The 24,506-nt window shown below is 40.1% G+C and overlaps 1 protein-coding gene across 1 annotated transcript in view; it reads left to right on the top strand.

The window, feature by feature from the left end:
• Positions 1-24,506, top strand: part of NELL2 (neural EGFL like 2) — a 156,061-nt gene that overhangs the window by 8,233 nt on the left and 123,322 nt on the right. The window contains exon 3 of the mRNA XM_076331701.1: positions 14,581-14,731. Within this exon, the coding sequence (XP_076187816.1) occupies positions 14,581-14,731 (151 nt within the window). The remainder of the gene's footprint in view (positions 1-14,580; positions 14,732-24,506) is intronic.

Raw genomic sequence — 24,506 nt, 5'->3', positions numbered from 1 at the left:
AAGGGTGAGGATGGTTAGAGGAGCAGAGGCCAGGGAGGCCTTTCTCCACGTCGACGTCCCCATCAGGAGCAGCCAAGCGCAGATGGCTGCTCACCAGACAGCCTCTCCTGGCAGTGTAGCAGGGTGCAGTGATCTCAGTTGAAGACAAAGATGTGATGTTGACAGCAGGACAGCACCTGTCCTGTATGCCAGAGAGAACACAGCACCTGCAGCACGTGTGCCCTGAGAAGCGGGGACAGTGACTCTTCTGGGTAGCTGTCAAGCATATCTTTCTATATTGCTGGGGGAGGATTGCATTAGCAAGGGGTAGTGACGTGGGAAAATGAGGTCTTGCTACCCTTATGTAATTGCTTTTGCTGTGACATAGTTCTGTAGTCACGAAGCGTGGCTGAGACTAGCTAGGTTAATGGGTTTTTTATGTTTTTTTCCCCCACTGCAGCACGGTTCATTCTCCAATGAGGTTTCAGAGAGGACAGCAGCATCTCCTATACATCCCTTCATCTAGATCAGTCTTAATGTCTGTTCCCCCCCCCCCCCCGCCCCGGCTTTCACCCTACTGTTTGCTTATATGACCTGGGAAATAGGTTTCCTACTCTCACCCCCTTGCTTCCATTCTCCCAGTCCGTATCCTCCAGGGCATATAGGTGCCGGCTTGGAAAAATAACTCCAAGAATGGTTAACTTCACTGCTTCCACTGAGTCTTGAGGGAGGTACAGAACTGAGCTTGTAAGTTATTTAAAACCAGTAGGTAAGAGCTGGAGATTATATATAGCTGTCACAGGAAACTGTACTTCCATGTAGTTGTTCTTCAATTCCCTATATTTTATCCTGTTCGGTCGTGTGCCAAGGCGCAGATCCACAGAACAGCTGTATTCTCCTACCTGCACTGCTAAGGTAGAGCTGAATAAGGGGTGAAAAATTATTTTTCACTGAATTTTTTTCCACCCTCTGTTTTGGCTAAATTCCTCTAATTTTGTCTCAGTGTTTAAGGAATACTAATTTTTCCATCTCAGTGTTGTCCAAAAGATTTCTTCTCAGGAAAATCCAAGAAGAATTACGGTAAGAAAGGGTACTTCAGTTTTTCATTTTTTTGCCTGGTCATGTTTTCCATGATAAATACCCATTATGAATGTTCACTCAGGTATTTCAGGTAGCTGTTACTGAACTTTAAAAACTTAAAAGAAACTTGTAGCAAATATTTAAGTTATGGTCCCATTTAGGGAGTAAATGTCTTTTTTTCCTTTTTCTTTTTTTCCTTTTTCTTTTTTTCCTTTTTCTTTTTTTCCTTTTTCTTTTTTTTCCTTTTTCTTTAAACCGTGTTTGGGTGAAAAAAATGCTGTAGCCATTTTCAACATGGAAGAATTTTGCAGCAAAAATTTCTCATTATTTGTTATGTTAAACAACATTTTGTTTGCTTTTGGGTTTTTTTTGTGCATACTTTTTTTGGGGTGTGTGATCCTGATGACTTCAGAGGGAAATAAGAGCTTAGAAAACTGACTTTTGTGTGGAGCTGTCTTGGGAGACGTTACTCAACGCTATGCTGTTGCAAGGTGCTAAAGCAATGGGCATGGTATAAAAGGATGAGCAGACTGAGAGACTTCGGAAGACGGTTCAAGAGAGTTTTAGCAGATTACCATATTTGCAGCAGCAACAACATTGCTACGATAGACTGTAATGTTTCCAAAGGAGCCATTACAATCAATACTGCTAGCGATCCATAACTGAGAACTCTTTTAGTGGAATTTGAGTGGCAATTTCCCTCTCTAAAAACGTAGAGGGAGTGTAATAAGAAAAAGACCTCCAGTTTTAGAGTTGTTCTCTCTGTTAGACAGAGCGACGTTTATAAGGTTTCCCCAGCAAAAATGCTTATTTAAGTATAGTTAGACGGTGGTAACATCCATACTGTTTATCCTACCAAGAGAAGACGACACGTGCCAGCCTTGACTCCATGGCTGGAAGTCTCTAAATACAGCTGCATAACGCTCCAGAAGGGTTCCAAAGGAACTTTTGTGGTTTTGAGGTTGATAATCTGGGTTTTAGTAACTCCCTAAACATGCATTTGCATATTGGGCCACGGCTGTTTCAAAGGCACTCCTAAGATTTCCTGTAACATTGGCTAATATCCCTTGAACTTGAAACAGTCCCAGCTTTGCTCAGCACCTGTTCAAGGAGTGGGGTAGACCTGAGGAAAACCTTGTGTACCCTGGGCAGCGATGCTCTTTTTAAGAATCCCTGCATACACCGTTTGAAGCATAAGCAAAGTATACTGTAGTAAGAGATCTGGGAGCTTGAATTTTTTTTAAACTGAGATGGTGTCTGGGTTATTGCATTCACTCTGGGTTTCTCCATTTCAGAAAAATATCAATGAATTGCAGGGAGTGAAGAGAACAACAGCAAACCTGATTATACAGTAAAAAGGAGTGGCTTACTAAGAAAGCTTTTGAAAGAACTTGAGTCTGTACAGCTTGTCCAAGCAATGACAAAAGTGTTGTATGATAAATGTCTAGTATTAGAAGATTCTTAGAAGTTTAAAATGAAGGAATTATTTAGTATTCAAAGAGCTAGAGGTAAGAGTAATGTAATGATATTATAAATGGAGAGGATTTAAGATAAAAGGAGACTGTCACAGTGAACTAGTTTAGATTCTGGAATAGCTACCGAAAGGGAGTGGTGGAAATCTCCTGACTTTTGATATTGTACAAGATAGCATGAAATAAAAACTCTAGGAAACATTAGCTATGTTGTGGTCATTGTGTGACATTCAGTTAGTCAATATGCTTAGTTAATATGCTAAGGATGGGGTGGATGACCCTGTAAGTCTTTCTGTACTCTGCAAATCCGGAGTGTTGGTGGAGTTGTTCTAGTACAGGAAGAGATTTTCAAAGACACAAAAGGGCATCGAACACCTAATACTCATGAAAATCAAACTGGTGCCTTTGCATTCTCCATAAAACTGTTCTTCGGTGCATTTAAGTATATTTTAATAGTACTCAGTTAAAACAAGCCTGCAAGACCAAGGAAATAAGGGTTTGGAAGCATTTCTAATTTTAACTCATCCAAGCTTATAAATCGGGCATGTGTTTAAAACCTGTAGCTGATTCACCAAGGCTAACAGACACATCCATAGAAGCATGGACTCCATTAATACCTGATTTAAAATAAATCGTCTTGCAGGAGAATCTGAACTCTGGTCCTCCTCAGCTTCCTTGGGACCTCTGGCAACGGTAGCTTGCATCCCCCATGTACTTTCTGTCAGTCTGCCCTGCTCATAGCTGAGCTGTGTGTATAGTATTCCTTGATATCCCTTCTCTTTAACATTTCCAATTCAAAATCCTTCTAATCTTTTCTTTTCCTGGCATTAAAACAGATATCAAGTGAGTAGAGATTTTTCTGAGAATGCCAGGACGGCTGGTGGCTTGGGTATCCCTCCTCTCACCTCATTTCTGCTGATACCAGAATCCTCTTTATGGTTCAGTCTCCTGCCTTCTCCTCCCATCTGCTGCTGTTTGCTCAGCCCACTGCCGGAGACCTGTGGCTAGCAAAAGAGTTGTTGGATGTGTCTGGCATGCTTCGGATGTAATTTTTTTCCAGTGGTGGCCTTCCTCCCCCTGCCTTGCTGTGCCGCTTTTACTGTTGGGATGAAGGTTTGGGTTTTCTGGAGCTCTCTGAGTTGGTGACTGTTGACCATTCTTTTGTGTCAGAAGTTAATCTTTCATGCAGACCACATCATTGTGGTCATTGGGAAATTAAGACGGATCTCATATTAATGCTTTCTTAAGCTCACCATTGTGTTGCATGAAAATAAATCAGCCTCAACACTTAGAATTTTGGTGAGCTGAAGGCAATTAACCCTAATGTGGGTACAAGAACAATTATACCCCAGAAAGCCAGAGGTGAAGGAAAGCTAGGATGAGAGATGCAAACCATTGCAAAGAGAGAGAAACAAATTCTTAATGGGGGAAAAAACCTAAACCCTCCAGGGCATCCACAAATGATTGGGGTTGGGCAAGATGATCTCAAGAGGTGCCTTCTAGCCTAAATGATTCTGTGAAACAGAGGCTGCAGGTGGTAGGTCCTCAGGAGCAGCATACGGGTTACAGGGAAAGGAGCTTTTCAGAGAAAATGACCAAGCAGGGGTCATGAATAGGTCTTACACTTGCACAGTGAGAACCAAGTGAGGGAGAGATGTGGTCTATTGCTCAGAGGATATAGGAGTATCTACACCCAGCATGATCCTAATTCAGAGGTGCCATGGTGGGTGCCGGTCTTCTACAGTCTGTCATCGTATGACCCAGTTCACCACTGGAATATGATATATTTGAGAAGCCTGAATTGTGTCATATCTTCTGGGAGAAGGGTAGTTCATGTAATCCAGCCTGATCTACACCTAGCATAACCTGCTTGTGTTGTTTAATATTGCCGTTAAGTTTGCACTTTATTGTTTTCAATTGATTAGACTTTGTTTACCTTTGGTAGCCTGCTTTTTCATTTGGAAAAGGCTGACAACACTGCTTCCTCCTCTTGTCCTCCCCCTCGGTGTGACTTGCATAACTTTTTAAATCCTGACCGTGCTATATGACTAGGGACTGGAAATAAATTCAGTCTTTTAGCAGTTCTCATGTGTGTCATGCCCTTATTACAGTACCAGTAGGGGTGGAAGGCAATGCATTATTTTTCTTGTGCTCTTCAGTCTGTGTCCCAGTATTAACAGCATTTCTTGGTGTGATATTTTTCTTTGTTGTTAGGTCAGTTTGACACAAAGTGCTCATATGACAGTATGCAGCCAAGCGTAACTAGGTGCATATGCCACAGATGGCAGCAGCAAGGAAAACAAGACAGGCTTGATTTTCTCCACAGGTTTCAAGGTGTTCTCAAAGCAGCTTCTAGAAAACTGCTTTGTGCCTGAAGGGGTGTGAGTGTGTGCATGTACATATACACATATATATTTATAAAGCTATAGTAGCTGCAACCTTTTAAATGTAGCTGGAACCTGTCTTGAAATGAAGAAGCAGACAGAAATCCCACTCTACGCTACCTCTGTGTCCTTGTTCAAACATAATAGGTTTTATAGTGGTTTTGGCCATGAAAAACCTAAACAACATCATCGTAAGTAGCAGCACTTGATACTACCTATGAGGGAGCAAATACAAGGAGTCTTCAGAATTTAAAGAGGAATTGAGAATAGTGTTGGAATATAGACTAGGGAAAACTAGTAATCAAAAAAGCTATTGCATCATATAATTGGTAACCCGAACCTATCAATCACCAGAAGGCATTACAATAATAAATACCTGGGGCAGAGCATACCATACAGCACACATTTTAATTTCCTGGGAGTGGAATGTCTATAACAAGAACAGAAGTTGTCTTTTATCTTCGTCATTTTGTTGTCACGTAGTAGGTCCCCACAGAGTAGCACCCTCTCTCCTGGTGATAGTATCTTGCATGATGACATAGTTGCAGTGAAAGGGGTAGTATTTCTTGTGAGCAAGGAACAGTGGTTTTCTGTATGCATTTAAAAATTCCTGATAGTACTTTTGTGTGGTGCTTCCCCCTGTGTTCATGTGCTCATTCCTTAAATTCCTTTCAGAAATGTTCAGGAGTGCATGTTCACATTTTCTTTGGCAGTTTGGTGGGAGTTGTTTTAGTAACAATCTAGCATGGTAGGATCTGTATTGTTTGTTAAGCAAATCAGCTGTTTCAGCCTCCTGTACTAAGAATACAGACTTCTAATCTGGAACCCCATACATTTAAAGTTCAGGTTTTCCTACAGTCACGTTTCTTATCCTTTCATTTGCAAAAGGTTTGAAAAATTGTCAGAAATACGCTATTGTAGATACAGTCACTAGAACCTTTACTGTATTTATTTACCTCTTTACTTATTTTCTTTTTGCCTACTGAGTCCAAAAGTCATGAAACCCTCAGTCATGGACCCTACATATTTTTGGAAGAGCACACCTGACTTGTTGCAGTGCAGCCGGGCTGCTTTACCTTACAGTAAATGGCTCCCACTTGTAATCCTGGTGTAAATTCCTTCTTTGCCAAAGGGACCACAGCCAAAGGGAGGATGAGAGATGTCTAAGTGTCAGCATTGTGGTCTGGCAAATTAAGCCTGAGACTGAGAGAGCTGTGATACCTAGTCCTGATGCTCAAATGGGTGTTTATAGTGGTGTAAATCCTCCTCTTGTTCTCTCTGCATCTCTTTCCCTGTGTTGTACGGATCTACTTACCAAGCAAAGGTGCTAACTATGGCTGTTTGTATTGTGCTGCTGAGAACTGAGTCACGCCACCATTGAAAGGACATTTCCCTGATCTGTAATCCAGGTGGGGAATCATGCCGAGCAGCTGCACCATTCATTTGACAGCTTCACCGAAGCAGTTGGATTCTGCTTGTGTAGTAGGTGGCTGGGCTGGAAGAAAAGATCCACCTTCCCCATTCCACACAATGTGATCTAGTCAAGTTAGGTGTGTGCCACAAAGAATTGTTTCACAGCCAAAATCCCAAGATCATCTCAGGGGTTTTGCCATGTTTTGAAAGAGCGTGATTGTATTTTAGTGGCTAGCACCTGAACAATTGTTTTGTGGACTCACAGGGATGCAAAGGAGGCTGTTTCAGCAGGGGAAGTCAGTAGTCGGGCTGTGGGAAGGTAAGCTTAGCATTGCAGAAAGATTCAGCTTGATGTGACTTTCCTTGGTTTCTGGAAGCAGCCAGTGTATAAGCTCAGAGGCTTAACCCAGCCACTAGTATAATCACTCTCAAACTAGCATTGTATCATCTCTTTTGCAGAATGCTCCTAGACAGAAACAGATTTTTGGTGCTATAATTCTCAATTTACAGTGAATGCACAATATATTACAGCTGTATTTTGCCCCAGAGAGTCTTGGATTTGCAAACTCTTTCCTAAAAAGTCATCCAAGTCAGTGCCAGGAGCTGGCAGAAATGGTTGAGGGCTTGCTGCCACTCAATTATCCTGTTTTGTCATATCAGGTAGAGGGTTTTCCCCCTATTAAATATGTTCTATTTTAATTTCATTTGCATAGTTGACAATTTTTAGTGTTTCTTTAGTTTAAAAAAAAAAAGTTTAAAAAGCAAACAAGCTTAACAAACCAAGCAAAAATTCTCTTGGGACTTTGACCATGGAGAACAAAAGATTACAAACAAAGCACTTTGAAATCATGATTACTTGTGCAAACGCACAAACTACTCCCGATTACACAAGCAAGTTAGGTCCTTAATAATGGTTTGGTTATTTCAGAACAGAAACATCACAGCTGTATTCAAGCATTTGTGTCCTGGCTCTCAGTACCTTTTCCCCCTCTTGTCCCACAGTGGATTTGTGTTCTCAGCTATGCCAAAATGACTTTAAGCACACAAGTATGTAGCTTGTAGATGACCCAGACTTTTGGCCAGAAGCGATATGATTAACATTTTTTTAGAATATAAGTATGAACAGTCAATATAATTGGGGGACAAATGTGTGTGTTCAGAGACAAGTCCCTCTTCTAGTCTCATGTGTCGGTCCGTTGTGACTCCTGGGACTTTGCATGTAGTTTGAGCTGGAGGAAAGCCCTTGCTGGATGACACACCAAAGCTGTAGTTGACATTCAGAATAGGGAAAGCTACAAAGCAAAGGTGATTGGAATCTCCCCAAATGCTGCAAGAACAAACTGTGACATTTTCCCCCTTGTTTTTATTTGATTTAATGATTTGGCTTCAAGTCAGTTTTTGTTTCGATTGTTTAGTTTTGGCTGAAGTGCGTTTTGTCTTCCTCCTTTTCTCCTTCCCATCCATTGCAGTTCTTTCTGCATACATCCTTGTTGAGCCATTTCTTTACTGGAAATAAGAAGGGAAGCACACCAAATTGGTGGTCACTGTGGTGGTGTCTAAACTACAAGGGCAGTTTGTGGGGTATCCCCCCTAAACAGTCCGTAGGGTATCCCAAGGTCCTGATCATTCAACTTGGGAGATTTACTAGAGTCCTTGCTCCCGGCATTCGTGAGGTTTTGTTCTGGTGAGACCAGGCTGTACCCAGTTTATAAGGAGCACTTGGGTGCATAAAGGTCTAGATGTACCTGGTTGGATCCTGACGTATGTTTGGATTGTAGTCCCAGTGTTCACCCAGACTTGGGAACTGGGCAGTGCTCCTGGGCCCTGCACGTCATGCACGCCCTTTTGGAATGGCTCCAGTGGGAGTCTTACAGGGTCAGTGTTTACCCCAGATCTTGTAGTCTTTTAAACTTGAGGTGGAACTGCAACATCTTCCCCCAGACTCCTGCAGAGCTCCTTCCCACAGCCTTAGAGAAACCAAGTCAGGTTCATGTGGGTCTGGAAAACTGTAGCTCCTCCTGTTTTGCTGTTCTCTCTGAAATGATTGGGAATCTATGAGAAGGGGATGAACAAATATTTAGGAAAAGTAGCTCAAAATGTTTTATCAACCAGTATCTTATGTTCAAATAAAAATAGTTCGAATAAAAAGTCAGGTGTATTTGGGAAAAAAAAAAGGCAAACCAGTCAACCTTCCCACCCAAGTATCTAAAGCATAACATGTCTAGCAGTGTTTTGGTCTAATAAAGGTTGTTTTACTTCCGTCTGTCTTCAGTTTTCATTATAAGAATGCAACTCCTGAATTTGAATGTACCGTGCTCCTCTTAAAAACCCGCTATACCCTTCAACCTTGTAAAGATTATGCTTTTGGATTGGCTTTGCATGCCATGTTGGTTACTTAAATAAAAGAACAACATAAAGTAAACAGTCTCAGATATTGTTGCCCTTTGTAGGCTGTGTGAAATCCCTAGTTAAGAAAAAGATTAGCCAAAAATTCTAATATGGGGAAGTGACATGATGTGAATGTATGCTTGTGACACTGATCCCAACTAGTGTAGGAAAATGAAACAAAATTGAGCTAGCCTTATTATATTTTTCAGACTCTTTTTAGCCTGCAGTCCTTCTCCTTTTTCTCACAAGCCACTAGAATTTAATTTGGGTAGTTCAGCAAACCTACAGTCAGATGCAGAATTGATTTATAGATGCTGCTATTAAAAGCTGATTATGTGCACATGAAACAAACTGTGGAGCTCAATTAATTAGAATGCCTCCTTCAAAGACTTTTCTGCAGGAGTTTGTTTTATAATTCAGTTCATACTGTATGTTTAGCTTTAGATGCACTTCAGAAACTCCAGAGCACACCCTTTGCTAAGACAAGTTACCTATTCTATTTAATAACTGTTTGTTTTTATTGTGGACTGGAAAACATCTGTAATGAATGGCTTGTCCTAAACCGTATTTGCATGTAGTCTTTTCACTGTGCAATTTAGTACCTTGCTGGTGCTGTGTATGGAAGTTTCCCTCCTTACTTCCAGTAACTTGTTCCAACACCTTTTTTTTTTGTGGGGGGGAGCTCGGCTAGTAATAGCTGGATCAGTTGCTTGATATGGTTCCTCATATGTTTGCATGAATGCAGTTGTCATCATAGGGGTGAGGAGAAGGAATTAAAGGCTGGTGGCAGAGCAAAGGGTTGACCGCCTCTTTCTGCAGCACCAGTTTAGACTGGTGGAAGTGCCTTTGGACCTGTGGAGTGAGTACTGTTGAAAGTTAGACTTACTGTCTTGGTTATAGTGTAGTAATTATCATCTCATGAGCATGGCTGAAATAACAGTGTCTACACTTGGCACCTCCAGGAGACACTTGTGTGGCTTTGGTGTTCGCTGCAAAGCTCTGACTGCAGATTGTCTCTGAGAGTGAAAATGTGTCCCAGTTGTGATGGCTGCTGCAAGCACAGGGTAGAGGCAGCCACTAAGTTTGTCCTCTGAAGGGCTGAGTTCCTGCAGCTCTTATGGTCAGTGATTTTCTTCACTGGGTTTTCAGATTGCTTTGCAATGTTAGATCTTAAAAGACTTGGTTTTCTGCGCCTGTGGCCAGCTGATCACCTCATAACTAGATGTTGCAGCTGAAGGTTGACCACCACCTACTGTTTGTCTGTGTCCTTCTAAATCGTTATCATTGCAGACCACGGTAAGAGGAAATTCTCTCTTCTTCCAGCCTCCTTCCCCCAGTCTGCTGTGTTGTTTTCAGTACTTTTGCTAACTTGCATGTCTCAACCCAGCCACATGTGTTACCCACATGAGTGTTATTATTCCTTCTAAAGGCATTTCCATGCTACAACCTTTGACTTGAACAAGAAGTGCAACATGCTTTGAGTTTGGGTATTTGTTTCTTTCATTGTCACTTTGCACTTCGTTCGTCTGTAAATTAAAGATGGAGTGTTGACACTATGGGTTTGTGAGTTGTCATGGTGTGGTCAAACCAAACACATGCAATATTCTAGGAAAGTAAACCCAATATATAAGTATCATGGCTAGAGACAAATGTCTCATTCAAACTAATAATTGTCTCCTTATTTTTGCATTCTAATATCAAAAGATTTATGCCTTTGGTTTTGTGTATTAGAAATGTTCACAGTATGAGGTTTTTATGTAACTGTTGAGAAACCACAAATTATTATCTGATATCTACCAGTTTGATTTTCCAGGCTATTATGGAAGAAGTCCAGTTCCAGTAAAGTATTTTCCTCGGGTCTTAAAATGATTACTGGAAGCCAAATGTCAAGAACAAGCCTGAATCAGTATTTATTGAGCGCAGCTGGTGATCTATCAAGCACCTACCGCTAGTGTTCAAAGGCAATTGGAATGAGGGATTTGCACTGTTGTGTTAGTGTAAAAAGAATGGATCTAATGGATCAAGGACCTTTCAGTGGTCTTTCTTTAAGAAATCCACCTGGTGCCTGCCCTGAGCAAAGGGTGCTGTGCTTCATCAGAGTAGTAATAACTCAAAAGGCTGTGTAGCTCTTTGGTACAGCAAGTATGAACTGACCTATTTACAATACCAAAAGCGAGTGGCCATGTTTTTTGGCAATTTAATACTCTAGCAGTTAATGTGACGATAATCTTAATATATAGGCTTCCAGTGTGATCTAATCAGGTCTTGATACTTTTATCTGTATACAAGAAGGTAGTGTAAGGCCATGATGAATGATTATAGGGTACCCAGATAAGGTTTTACAGATAAAAGGATGGAAAACTCATGTCCAACCTAGTGGTCGGGTAATGATTTACAGGGTAGACTTCAAAAAAGATTCCTCTCTTGCGGGCATAGCTGCAGATCTGTTTTCCTCCTCCTCTCTCAGTGCAGCAATGAGGACTGGGAGGGCTCTGGAGAGCTCCACTTGACGGCGAGGGTTTGTTTCCTTGCTAAAGCACTGGCCATCTGTAGCACAGTGTTTGCATCCCAATAGCTCCAATTAGAATAAAAGTGCATGTAGGAGGGGGAGACAATTATTTATGTGTGACTGGAACTGTCCCTGTATAATGGTAGGGGTGTTACATATACTTTCTTTCATCAGGTGCTAATGAGAGTATCATAGGAATTTGGTAGAAATTAATATTTCTTTCTAATTGAAAAGTTGTGGATTTTATTTTTGTTAAGCAAGCATAGTCTTCGTGGTCTATTTTCCACTTCCAGCATAGAGCATTTATGATTTCCACTGGTAGGGTGTGATAGTAGTTAAAACTAGGAACGATGTAGAGGGATAAACCAGAGGGTAACTGGGACAGAGAGGCACTCTAGCATCTTCCAGCGTTCAGAACTGTGCAGGGAAAATCTGGATTCTTGGAAAAAGGTAGTTGTTCTGCATTTCTCATCTTCCTTCTTGGTACCATTTCATTGTCTTGAGGGAACCTGAAAGAAATCCATTGGAGTCAATGGGAACAGAACAAGAACAGCCAATTTCTGCAATCCTGCTATTTCCCACAATTCTGACATGACTTTCTCTTTTTTGTCTTGCTTGACTTTTTTTCCCTCCAACCCTCTTCCTATCTCCTGTCTTCCCATCAAATTCACATTTGATATGTATACCTCCTGTCTTTTCCTGCTGCCATATTAAACCATAAATATTGTGTGTCCAACTCCAATATACATTCATAGAAATTGATAGTATCTATTCAGTACCTAAATGCCTCGATAGATTCCTGTGTGCTCACTCTCTAGATCAGAGTGAGACTGAAGTGACCAGACACAGAAGCTGTTGGATGAAGGATCTATGCAGCTTCTTCACTATCACATTCACGTGGATGTGTGCTTTATCAGCCCTGTATAAATGGCAGGGAGGTGAGCGATGATGATGTGGCAATCATCTTCATAGCCCTTTTTCTCCACCCTTCCCTTTTCCCCTAGCAACTCCTGCAATGTTTCAGGCGAGGGGGAATCAGATTGAATTACCGTGGCTGAAAAAGCATGGGGTGTTAATGGTGTATACTCTATAGGCTTGCTTTCTATAATCTCATTGTCTACTGACGGCAAAGTGAAATATCTCTACCAAGAAAGCATAAAAGAAGCATAAAAGGCGGTTGGAGGGACAAGAGTGTTGTTACAAAGTAGTAACAATTATTAATATGTAAGCAAGATGACTTCCCACATTCCAGTGGTCTCAGCTTGCTCTGGGTTTTGTTCTCCCACTTTTATTTAAAGTTGCACTGCTCATCCTGACTGAGGCTTCTGAGGCTGCAAGCCCTTCAGGCAGGGGGGCTCTGCCCCTCAGGGCAAACACTCTTTTGACAACGCACACAAGCGCACAAATATAGTTTGATTATACTTTGCCAGATCATCTGTCATTAATCAAAATGAGATTGTTTTTGTTTCAGTGTAAACATAATACGTTTGTGGGCCCAAAAGCAGACTCTGTAGATGCTCTAATGATAGTGAACCTGCAATAGAAGAAGGTGCTGGATGGGCTTTCTAAGATGAGAAACCCAGCTCCATGGCAGACAGGGTTGGAGGATGTGCTTTGCATCTAGGAATTGGACTCTATAGGCTTTGAAGTGAGTTCCACATCTGTATTTTCCTGTGTTCTTCTGTATCTTGGTAGGAAAGCTGCTGCTGAGAGCTGCAGTGCGTGAGGATCCTGTGATCGTGATTAGAGAATATGTTCCTTGTGTGTCCTTCCTCTGTCTCTTGGGAGTAGATTGTTTATGTTGCTAGAAATTGTTAATGCAGTTAAACTATCTTCCAGCATGCAAACCTATGTCATTCCACTCTGGTAGTGTCCCTTGGCTAAAAATGAACGCTTTGATGTAATTGTATTTGAGTTGCCTTATGATTTATTAACAATTCCGTTGAAATACTATGGAATTTTGCTACAGTGAGGGAGTTACACAAGCCACAGTAGAAAAGACGTGAAGTTTCACCAAAAAAAAGCTTTAAATTATCTTTTCTTTCTTTTTTTTTTTCCCCTTTTTTTTGTCTTTTGGATTCCCCTTTGTAAAAAATGAATCAAATTCAGCCTGGTGTGACACTGTGCAGGAGCTTGGTTAGGACTTTAGGGTTGTACAGGTTGTTGCATTTCTTAAACACATATTACAAAATATTCCTGGTCCATAAACCACAATAAACTGTTTGCTGTTAATACAGAGTAGCATCTTCATAGGTGCAGCTTAAAGAATAAACCTGTTTTTAAGAACAGCAGTGTAAGCTTACTTGAGAGCTCAGCTCCAGTGCTGTCAAAAGAAATCACAGTTTCTATTGCAGTTAGCTCTCTGCTGCTGTTGCTGTCCCTGAATTAGTGTCCCTGAATTAGAGCAGGATGGTCAAATTGCAATGACAAGAAGCTTGTGAAATGATTTCGTTCTTACACAGTTGATTACACACACTAATGAATTGATTTGGTGCATTAAAAATATATATTAATTTTTTTCTAGTATAATGTATTGTGGAAAACCTTGGGAATTGTTTTTCTAGCATTTGACATCTTATTTTGTAAATTATCTCTCTAGAGGGCTTAAGGTTGGGCCTTTTTATTTTCTATGCATGTTCCATGCAAATTCAGCAGAAACATTGCTTCAGTCTTGATTGTGTGTGGGTTTTTAAAAGCAAAATCTTCATTGTGTGTGTGCAATTACTCTAACAAATGTTCACAACATCCTGTGAAAGAAGCAGCAGCAACATACTGCACAACTGGAGTATATAGTGATTAATTAGCAACAATATATTTTGAAAGATGGTGAGTTTTCAAGTTTATTTATAACTATTACTTAAAGCTGAGTAAATTGTCCCTAAAGAGATGCTGCTCTTTGTTGTGGTTTTTTTTTTTTTTTTTAAATTAATTGTGCATAGCTATTAAGCATAACATTTTTGTAGGAGTCATTAAAAAGTTACTCAGGTCGCGCTTCACAGCTTAGGCTCATATCCAGTGTTGTCACTCTCTGCTTCACTGCTAGTGAGTCCATATTTTGGACGAGATATTAAAGGTACCATCTGGCCATCCATGGAGAAAGTAAAAGAGTTATGACCCTGTCGTAAAAACAAAACACCCCCCCGAATAGAATGGGTGTCCTAGAAAATGTGTTCTCTTTCGTTGAGATGGCTCACATTGCATGTAAAAGCCGGTGTTTAAAATACTTTGGTCCCTGCTTTTGCCCGTCTGTTCAGTTGTGCTCCTCAGAAGTAGCTTGTAATTTTGTTGAGGATGTAAAGTAAAACAAGATTTTATACTGAGATTTTTTCTGTTACGGTTTTTTTTTTTTTTTTAGATACTTCAAGAAGTGTAAAGGCATCTCCAGAAACAGCTGAAATCTTTTTTCAGAAGTTAAGAAATAAATATGAATTCACAATCCTGGTGACCTTAAAACAAGCCCATTTGAATTCAGGGGTTATTCTCTCTATTCATCATTTAGATCACAGGTAAGTACTGCTACCTGTATGCTAGTTAATGAAAGTAGATGTATTTATGCAGTCAAAATTTGAACATAAATTAGGGCAAAATTATTGCGTAGCAGGTCATTTGCAAATGTTTATAGTGTTTGGGTAGGCATATTGTGCAGATTCATAAAAAATCACAAGTCCAAATCAGCCAAGGGAAAGTGGAACAGCTGTTACTCTTTAAATGTCTCTTGCCACGAAGGGCTTGAAAAGCCAGTTCTCTCTTGTTGTTCATAACCATAAGGACCAGATGCTCAGCTGGTGTAAAACTTTCATGTCAATATAGCTACACTGATTCACAAAGCCTGGCCCGGTACGTCCACCTCTTCACCAGTTGGTTTTTAACATTGCAAGCAGTTTGAAAAAAGCAAAAAAATCCTCCAGTTATGGGCTTACACCTCCCATGAATGGCAGAGCACTTTATTCAAAATGTTGTCAGCCTTGAAAAAACTAAAGTGAATGACATAAAGCATTTAAGGATTATTCTTTTGATAGGATAACGACTGCTAGAGAAATAATATATTCTTTATATATCTGTCCGAGTAATGGCTATTAAAGATAACTGCCCTATGATTCTGTGACAGAATAAAAAGGAGTTTTGAAATGTGTACTTTCTAAGCAGTCATTAGCACAAGCAACAGATGATCTCTGCTTTAGGTTCATAGTCCTTTTTATTTTCCTGTGTACAATCCCATAATTCTTTCTTGATAGTCGCACTACAAAATAGAGAAAAAAAAGATAAGGTAAAGAGAGGTGTTCAGGCAAAGCAAAATATCTGTTTCTTTTTCATGAGCGTACAGGTTTTCATTAGCAGGCATGGTGTCAATTATTTTGTGCTGGAAGATGGTCCAATTCTACTTTTATTCTACTTCCTAGAGGCCCCATCTTCTGCAATTCACCTATTTAAAAAAAACACAAAACAACAACAACAAAAAAACCAAGAAGAAGAAGAAAAAAAGGGAGAACATTCTCAAGGATCATTATACTAAATTTATAAAAGCATCTTTAAATGTTGCAAGGGGGTGTTTGAATGCCTCCTGGATGACATTTACTGATGTTATATTATAGAAGAGCCAAGGGGCTTCTCTGTTAACTGTTACCTACTTCTCATCTGCAGGAGTGAGCACTGTGCAAGGGACAGCACTGGGCAGCTGTGATCATTGAGTTTCGAACACAGAGTGTACCACCACATGTGCAAATCATACCAGATGGAAAAGTTTATTCTGTCTCAAATAAGAGAGTAGGTCTGCAGGGCCAGCTGTGCCCTGACAAAGCTTGTTTCTACATTTGTAGGAACAACATGGGTTGGTTGGGCTACTGATAGGGCTAACGCAACTATATTTGCAATTTCAAAATGAGAGATGAAACCTTCATGTGCCAAAATAGTTGCAGAGGTGGGCAAAAAGGTCACCAATGTGAAACTCTCAGACTCTGGAAAAGAGAATAAGCATAGCCTTTCTGAAGGGAGGCAATGTTTGCTAGAAAACCTTTCCTGGCCTCAGGAATGGCATGAAGAAAGAGACATGCTATGGAAGATCAAAAAAATGTGTAGTGTATAACTGAGCAAAACTTGACAAACATTAACTTGGAGAGTGGCCAACTGGGAGAAAACACTGCCACTTAGTGAACATAAAGAGTGATAAAAGTACAAAAAATAATGTGTAATGAACTTTCATTGAGGGGTTGCAGAAGAATTTGAGATACTGTTTGGGAAAATAATTAATTCTTGAAGTGAATAAGGCTGGGCAAGTAGAGCCACTGTTGGTCTTATGGGAACAAGAATGCATTAAATTGATTCTATCCAGCCATAGCAAAGAAAAGGAAACGTTAGAGCAGTGCTGGCGTCCAGGTCGCGTGGCCATACAAACATAATGCTGCTTATCTCATTTGGATCTGGTTCATCCGTGTCATCTGCCTATGCCCATATAAAATATGGTTGTAAAAGGGTGACAAACAGGACGCCGACAATCCTATTATTTTATACTGGTATATTTTTAGGGATGGGTGATTAGATTTTTAACAATATATTGATAACATTTATACTTTTTCAAGAAATTTCTCTCATACCTTAAATATTTGCAGGTTTTATTGTTACATTTTCACCATCTTCTTTTTGTCTGCATATTGGAATCGGAACTGTCTAACTGCAATGGAAAGCATTTGTCAAGGTTTCTAGCTGAAATCAGAAGGTCTGCATTATGTGTGTAGGTATTTTAACTGTGGATGCATAACTTAGTGGCATTGCTGAGAATTTTTGAGGACCTTTTTCTCAACTGTGGAAACTTTTAGTACTCTTATTCCAATGTTACAACGTTAGAGGTATGAAAAATGAAGATAATACCCAGTTCATGCCTTGCTGAAAAAAACTCCTACCACCATTTTAGCCAGTGTGACCTCTTTATCTTACTATGTCCTCTTAAGTGATGCCTAACGTTTACAATTTTTCTACAGGGATGTATGCTTTAAGTTTGGTTTTGGTGTGTCCTTGTAAGCCTTTGGATAACTAAAGAGGAAGGAAAAAAGCCTTCTGGTTATTTAGGCAAATAGAGTCACTCATCAGGTTAGCTTTGGATGAAGCAGCTAAAGAGCAATCTACTTGTGAATATTTCATCACTTTCTTTGGGAGAATATTAGGTAATCTATTTAAAAAGAAACTTGAAGGATTTGTTTTAAAAATGTTAGGCCTAATCTGATCCCCTTACAGTCAGGGAAAATACTCATTATCTTCAGCAGATGTAAAATCAGTCTCAACAAAAGTATGGCCAGAAAGAACTTGTGGCTATTAAATTAGATGTGCCCGTAAGCTTTTAATAAACACATTCTGGTCTATTCTGTGCTAGGATGTACGGAAGGATGTCTGTGTGCCATAGTAGTGTTTGTTCAATTTAATTGTGCTAAAATGAGGGCTGACTTAGGTGTGGATAATACTGGAATTAGGCGACCATCTCTGAGTCTCATATAGTATTTCTTATGGTTTTCATTTTCTTTTGTGATGAATGACAATAAAGACAAGAGAATGTAGAAGTTAAAAGGAAGCATTTGGATGGGTTACATTAAATAACTGCTTCTTCAGCGCTGGATTTCTATCTCTCTGACCTTGCCCACTTCTGACCAGGGACTTGTCTGTAACAGTCCTTTAGTTCCTAAACAACTTCTTGCGAACTCTCTGTCACAGCAGTCATCATAGTTGGGTAGGAGAAGTAGCAAGGCCAGACCTGACTCCACTCCTTGGCACCAGCTTTAGCCTTGTAGCTCCTCTGATGTCAAAAAAGTTGTGCTAGTATTGAACTGCTGCCTTGTGGGGTAGAATCACACCTGGCTATATTCTTAATTTACAGAAGTCAGTACTAGCGCTTACTTTTCTGCAGTGAGGAATGGAATGGTGGTGAGGAAGGCTGGAGGACATAATCAGTCATCACACAAGTAACTTTGCATACGTTTTATTTTACAGAAGTTTCTTAACAACTAAGGGTTCTAGGGTAAAATAATTTCTAGGGTACAAGAAAATCAAAATGTTTGTTGAAAAAGTGGAAAAAGGTATGTTCACTTATTCAGTGGCTTGGGAAATATTTTAGGTGTTTTTGAAAATAGAGTAAAAACTCATTCTGTCTTTGCGTAGGTCTAGGGACTTCAGTGCAAATATGCTAATTTACAGCAATTGAGGACATTTCCTAAATTGCAGTTACTTTTTTAATGTTATAATTTTCTTAAAACTATATACTTAAAATAGTTTACATGATTCAGAGTTTACTGATTCAGTCTGTGTTGTCTAGTTTTATGGATTTTTTTTTTTTTCTTGTTCTTTTTTGCTGGTTCCCTTTTGAGGAACCTAAAAAATGAATACTTCCACTGAGATAGTCATGCAACTACTTAAGGCTTTGAGTCTTAAGAAGTTGACAGGACTGCTCTCCCAAAGTTTCCCCTCTAACATCATGTGGTGAATGCTGTCCCTGGGCTATCAGATAGATGCAGAAGTTCTCCATGTAAATCTGAGGCTTGGACATTTGCTGAGGCTGGGCTGTTGCTGTCACCACAAAAAGTAGCTCCTGAAAGGATTTTCTGCAGATACAGTAATCTTTTTCTGCTCTATTACACACTTTTATTTTTCTTTTCCTAGTTAAGTATCAAAGCTGTCCTCCCTTTTTATAATGATTATGCTTTTCTCTAGTATTTAATATATTCAAATCTTTTAAAATTGATCTTGAAGTGAAAGAATCTGAAACGATACCTGTAACTATCCCTTTCTGATTTGCTCATATTCTTCCACAGAGATTGCTTTTTTCCTCGCTGACTAGAGCAGCCAAGGAGTTCAGGCAGTGGTAGTTTTGGGTACAGCTTGGAAGTGATACTTTCAAGAAAACTCTTTTGGTGTCAGGGAATCCAAATTGCACATCAGTAATCACTCAGATGAACGATTCAGGCAGCTGAATACAGATTTATGTATGGCATATATCTGAAAGGTAGAAGTTACAAACGTTTTCTTAACTTAGGAGGATCACCTTGAGCACGTAGAGTGCCCTGCCTAAAATGCATTGTACTTTACAATAACAAGGTAAATATTTTGAATGATGTTAATGAAGTGATGCCTTAAGTCTGAGTGGAAGCATTGTTAAACGCTGATTGCTGTGTACTTGCTCTCAGCCTTCAGTTCAAGCTGTATTATCCTCCTCATTTCACTTCTGAATTTGGCTCAGCTTCCTCTTGATGGAAGAATCAGCAGAGAGATGATTTTAATCATCTAATTCTAATCTGTGATGGTGTTATAATATATGTTAGGTCTCATATATTTTCATTTAATTGGCAGCAGTGGAGTGACGTAATAAAGCTTTTCCCTCTCTTCATGGTTAGGTGGCTTTATGCAACTAATGTTACATTCGTATCTCTTGAGATACTGTGTATTAGGGCCCATAAAGGATGAAATTGCTGGATTGTAGTTTAAGCATTCTTTCCTTCGGTTAATGCTTTTTATATCCTGAAACGGAGCAGTGAAATCAATAGAATATTGTGGACAGGCATTCCTTACACTTAATTGTGTATCTCTACTAATTTATTCAATTTCTGCCTTACTTAGCATGTGTTTTCACAGCTGTTGGTGTCTTGTGATATCTGCTGTCAAATGGGCTGTACTGTACAGCAGTTTCAGACCTCTTTCGGTGTCTAAGAGGAAATTATCTGCGACAATTTCTCTCTTTTACAGATTTAGCTGTATGAGGAGATAAGTTGTCAGCAGTGAACTCCCAATGCATGAATTTTGTTCTCTCGTTTGACCATTGTATTAAAATAGAGGTGGAACCGTATGCTCCCTGCTTTTGATGTATGAGTATCTGTATTTCTGGACTGCAGTGTGAAGTCTCCTCTTCTCTCCAACACCACAAAATCTGCTGCAAACACATTACACTGAGAATAACTTTAAATATTTACAACTTAAGCCAATGCTGGAGAGTTATGTTGGTTTTGTTTGAGGGGTGCTATCCCCCTCCCCATCAATAACTTGCAGAGTACATGTTAGGTAAGAATAACACGGGATTCATTTTCAAGCATTAAAGCTGTATGTGGCTCTTCCCTGTGCCAAAAATAGTAGTAGCCTGTTTCTGCTTTTTAAACCACTTTGTGCTATTCTTTGCTGGCAGAGTGGAGGGTTGTAATGTTCTGTATTTTATTTTTTTTGGTAGTAAGTCTTAGTTGCTGTTTCTTACTATTCTGACAATAATTACGAACCTTCTTAAATTTGTTTGTAACAATCAATTGCTTTTGAATTGGCTTCCTCTAGCGATTTAAATCTCCTCTGGTGTCAGCCGCCTTTTCTTTTGATGCAGTTTGCATGTTTCATCAAAGGTGTCAAAAAAAAGGTCTTTTCTTACATTGATTCACTGCTTTTCTAGTGCGTGAGAAGATTCTGTGGGACAAAGGATTCTCTCCACTGACCGTTTGGCTGGGCTCTTGCCTCTACCGCAAAAGAGAAAGGTTCCTTGTTTCTGTTGGTTTGGGAGATTAACTTCTATCCCTGAGTGTGTGGTTGGAGTGAAATATTTGTAAAGCAGCCATTTTGTGTTATACTCAGTTTAATGTCTTCATGACGTTGGGAATGACCTGTTTCTTTAAGTGTTGGTTATAAGGGATGCTATTAAATTGATGATGCCTTGTCACTATTGCCTGGATTTTTTTGCTTCAGTTTAGTTTACACTTTGTGACCAAAACAAAAGAAAAAAAGAAAAAAAAAATTGCCAATAGGATGTAAATTCTTGTAATGCACCCACCTTAAAACCACCTTCCTGGTGGAACCACCAACTTGGGTTAAATCAAGTCAGGTTGGCCTGTCTTCTGATGTAAATCATCGCAGTGCCGACTAATCCAGGGTGATTTGGTTGAGAACTTGTTACAAAATGCTCATATGAGCCCGGAGTTTGAGTTGAGACTAGTGGCAGACCTACCTGAATAAGGGACAAAAGATTCGTCCCTGCCTATGACACTGAAAACCACCACTGAAATAGTTGAAATACGAGTTTTGACAGATATCGTTATTCTTCTACTATTGTTTGAAAGTGTTTCTATTAACAAATAAATAACAAAGAAATCTGTATTCTGTCAGGGTAAGAAGTGGGAAGAGTTAGGTTGAAACTGGCTTTTGCTTTTACTAATATATATATCTGAAAGTTGTTTATTGTATTTGTGGTCCTCTTCCTCTCCATGGAGAAACTTTGTCAAGAAAGGGAGTGAGAGGGATGGTTTATGCCATTTGTTTTTACAGTGTTTGATCTCGGAAAGTTTCTTCCCTCCTTGATTTTTAGCAGAAAAGGAAGCTTCAGATAGGCAAGATTGATACTAGTGGGGCTGTGTGATAGTGAGAACAAAATGGGAATAAATATATTGATAAATGGGGTTAGTGAGAGAGATGGGAGGCATGAGAGCAATTGCTCAAAGGCAAGAATTGGGTTTCAAAAAGTATTTCCTGGTTTGGGAATTTGATTTCATATTCCCAGCTTGAACAGGGACAGCATGGACAATGTGCCATAATACCAGGTTTGAATTTTTGCAAGGCCAAGCCAGAACCTTTTGGGTGAATAGCTCTTCTTGGAGTGCTTCTGGGAGCTTGGTGGGACCTCAGCTCTTGCTTCTGGCTCCTGCTGAGCTCCCACAAGTGCTGCGGGAAGGCTGGCTGGAAGCCTCACCTTGTCATCAGCAGTAACATTAGAGGGTCCAGGATATCTTGCTCCTGTGATGACCAGGGGCTCTTGGATCATAGCGCTAAGCTCAGCAGAAGCTATGCAGACTCTGCAGGTGGGGAAGGCAAGATTTTGCTACCCTGATTTAGGGGCATAGCTGAGCTTAAAGTCTGGGAGGTGAGCAGAGAGATCTCTCAGGTGAGAGGCAAGTTCTTGCCTTCAAAGCCAGCGAAGTCTTCCAGATCACAGCAGCCCCACTGAAGTCAGATGAGGGGCTGCAAGACGTTGATAGAAACAAGATCTTATTGACACATATTTTTCTCCCACATGCTTTATTAGTTTGAGTCGGGTACAGACATGGTGTCTCTCTGCCCTTCCAGTCACCTGTCACCTGGCTGTTCTCTCCCATGAACATCCCGATGTGGAGGGTGTTCCTCACTGCATGTCCCAGCATGGGGCTCCGTCCCCTGTGCACATCAGGAATGCACCTTCCTCCTCTCCAGCTGTCCTCCATAGCTATCCAGTGCAATGAGCAGTCGTTGTGCTGGAACAAAGCTGAAATGGTTGACCTTTTTTGTGGTAGAAGAAAATAAACAGCAGAAGAGATGTAAATGCCAGAATGATCAGTAGCTCGCTGGCTGTGGTACTTCAGAGGCATTTTTCTCGCACCATTAATCTCTGCTCTGCCTGATTTGGAGCAGGGACTTGAACTTGGTTCTTTTCCATCTGAGACAAGTGTCCTGAGGAGTGTCATTCTCTTTTGTTTTCCCCACTTGATGCATTACAAAGCTTTGTTGGCAGTGCCTGGCCAGGGCTAGGCTAGTAAACCAAACAGGGCCCAGGCTGGAGCACTGGCCTGCTGTTGTCCATTCTGCATAATTGTTAGCATCTTCCTTGGCATTCTTTTGTTTCCTGCAATTAGCACCCTTGCTAATGGCAGGGTTTGTGGAGTAGCATTGGCCAGGGACTGTTCCAAACAGGCAGCGTGGAAAAACCCACCCATTTCAGGAAAAAAGCGGGAGAGAGCACCCATATGGGTGCGAGTTGTAGTGGAGCACCACTGTTAATATTTGTCTTCAGGGCAAAGGAATGGGTCTTGCTGGCTTTATTTATTAGTATAGGCATAGGACTTGAAATCAACTTACTGAATTTAGGTTGCTCTTGTACCTGACTTACTCTTTTTCACTGATGAATTCTGCGTAATGGAAGAGCCAAATCAGGTTGACCTGGGAGACTGGTTTTACTGTCCCATTGTTTGTGCACTCTGTTTTGATATGGGAAATACCCTCTTCTGATTTCGACCTCTCTTCACTTGGGATCTCTGCTTTCAAATGGGTAATAACTGTGGCATTAAAGAGGATTTGAGAAGATCTTTCAGAGAGTCTTAGATTTGCTCTCTCTGTCTCTCATTTTAACAAGCATTTCATCCTGGACCCCACAAGCCTAGCTGCGAGAATATTTGTTTCTATCAAAAGATTTGGTTTTAATGAATGGATCATAATTTTTGAACAAAAATATCCTATGTCAGAAAATTCTTGTCTGGCCCTAAAACTGTATTCAGCAAAAGAAAGGGACAGAAACTGAATGGGTGGCTTTCCTGCCCACTGTGCACTTGCACTAAGTGCTACCAACTTATCCAGAAAAGTAAAGACGATTTTCTTTATTTATCACTCCCTGGCAAAACTGCCAGTCATCTCTTGCCTAGGTATAGCTCTAGGTAGTCAGGGAAAAGGGCAAAGCCAGTAAGGCCAAGCAGTAGTGTAAGTGAGAGGAGGGGACTAGGTTTTTACAGATATAGTGCAGTTGCCACTTGGCATTTAGAATCCATCTGGGGATATTTTGATGCCATATTGTTCTAGGGGATGCACCAAGCGGTAAAAACTCCTAGTTAATGTTTCAGAACACTTTAAGTGTTACTTCCAAATAGAAAAATAAGGCTCACACTCCTGACTGCCCAGTCATCATACCATGGAAAATAGCAAATAATGCGTTGCTGAATGTGGTGGCTGTGCGGCGTGAATTGCTTTTACATCTTCATAATCTACACCCAGCAGAATTGCTTACTGCTATTGTAGCCGTAGTTTGCAATGAATAGGGTCTACTGAGTAGGATCTTTTTTTTTTTTAATGTTTTATGTAATTATACCTAACAAAAAAGCCAGAACTTTTGTATCAAAAATCTTCAGATAAAGATTTTTATAAGTAATGGAGATAAGGATTTTAATTTTTTTCTTAAGTACATACTTCTCTTTATTTTTATTGATTTTCCTTTTCTTCTTAGTGTAGATCAACGAGCCATGAAGAAAACTTTTAACACTATACCTATAAATGTGAGTAGTAAAAGTTTAAAAAAAACCCCACCCTGTAATAAATTCATAAGCAGCAGACATGATATCTTGCCTTAGCTTCTAAAATATTTGTCTACATGCTGTAAATTAAAGTTGATTTTTATTAGTTGCCTGGAGTAAGAGTGGGCAGCTACAGTGTGTTTGCTATGTGAGCAGAGATGCCAAATGAGCGAGTGAGCCACCAAAGACTTGGCATTCCCTCTTCTCAAAGACTGCTACTGCGTACAGCAGGACCACCTGGTGTTTC

Source organism: Aptenodytes patagonicus, chromosome 1 (assembly GCF_965638725.1).
Source record: "Aptenodytes patagonicus chromosome 1, bAptPat1.pri.cur, whole genome shotgun sequence".
Lineage (NCBI taxonomy): Eukaryota > Metazoa > Chordata > Aves > Sphenisciformes > Spheniscidae > Aptenodytes > Aptenodytes patagonicus.
The sequence above is the reverse complement of the archived record's forward strand: the minus strand, read 5'-3'. Positions and strand labels throughout refer to the sequence as shown.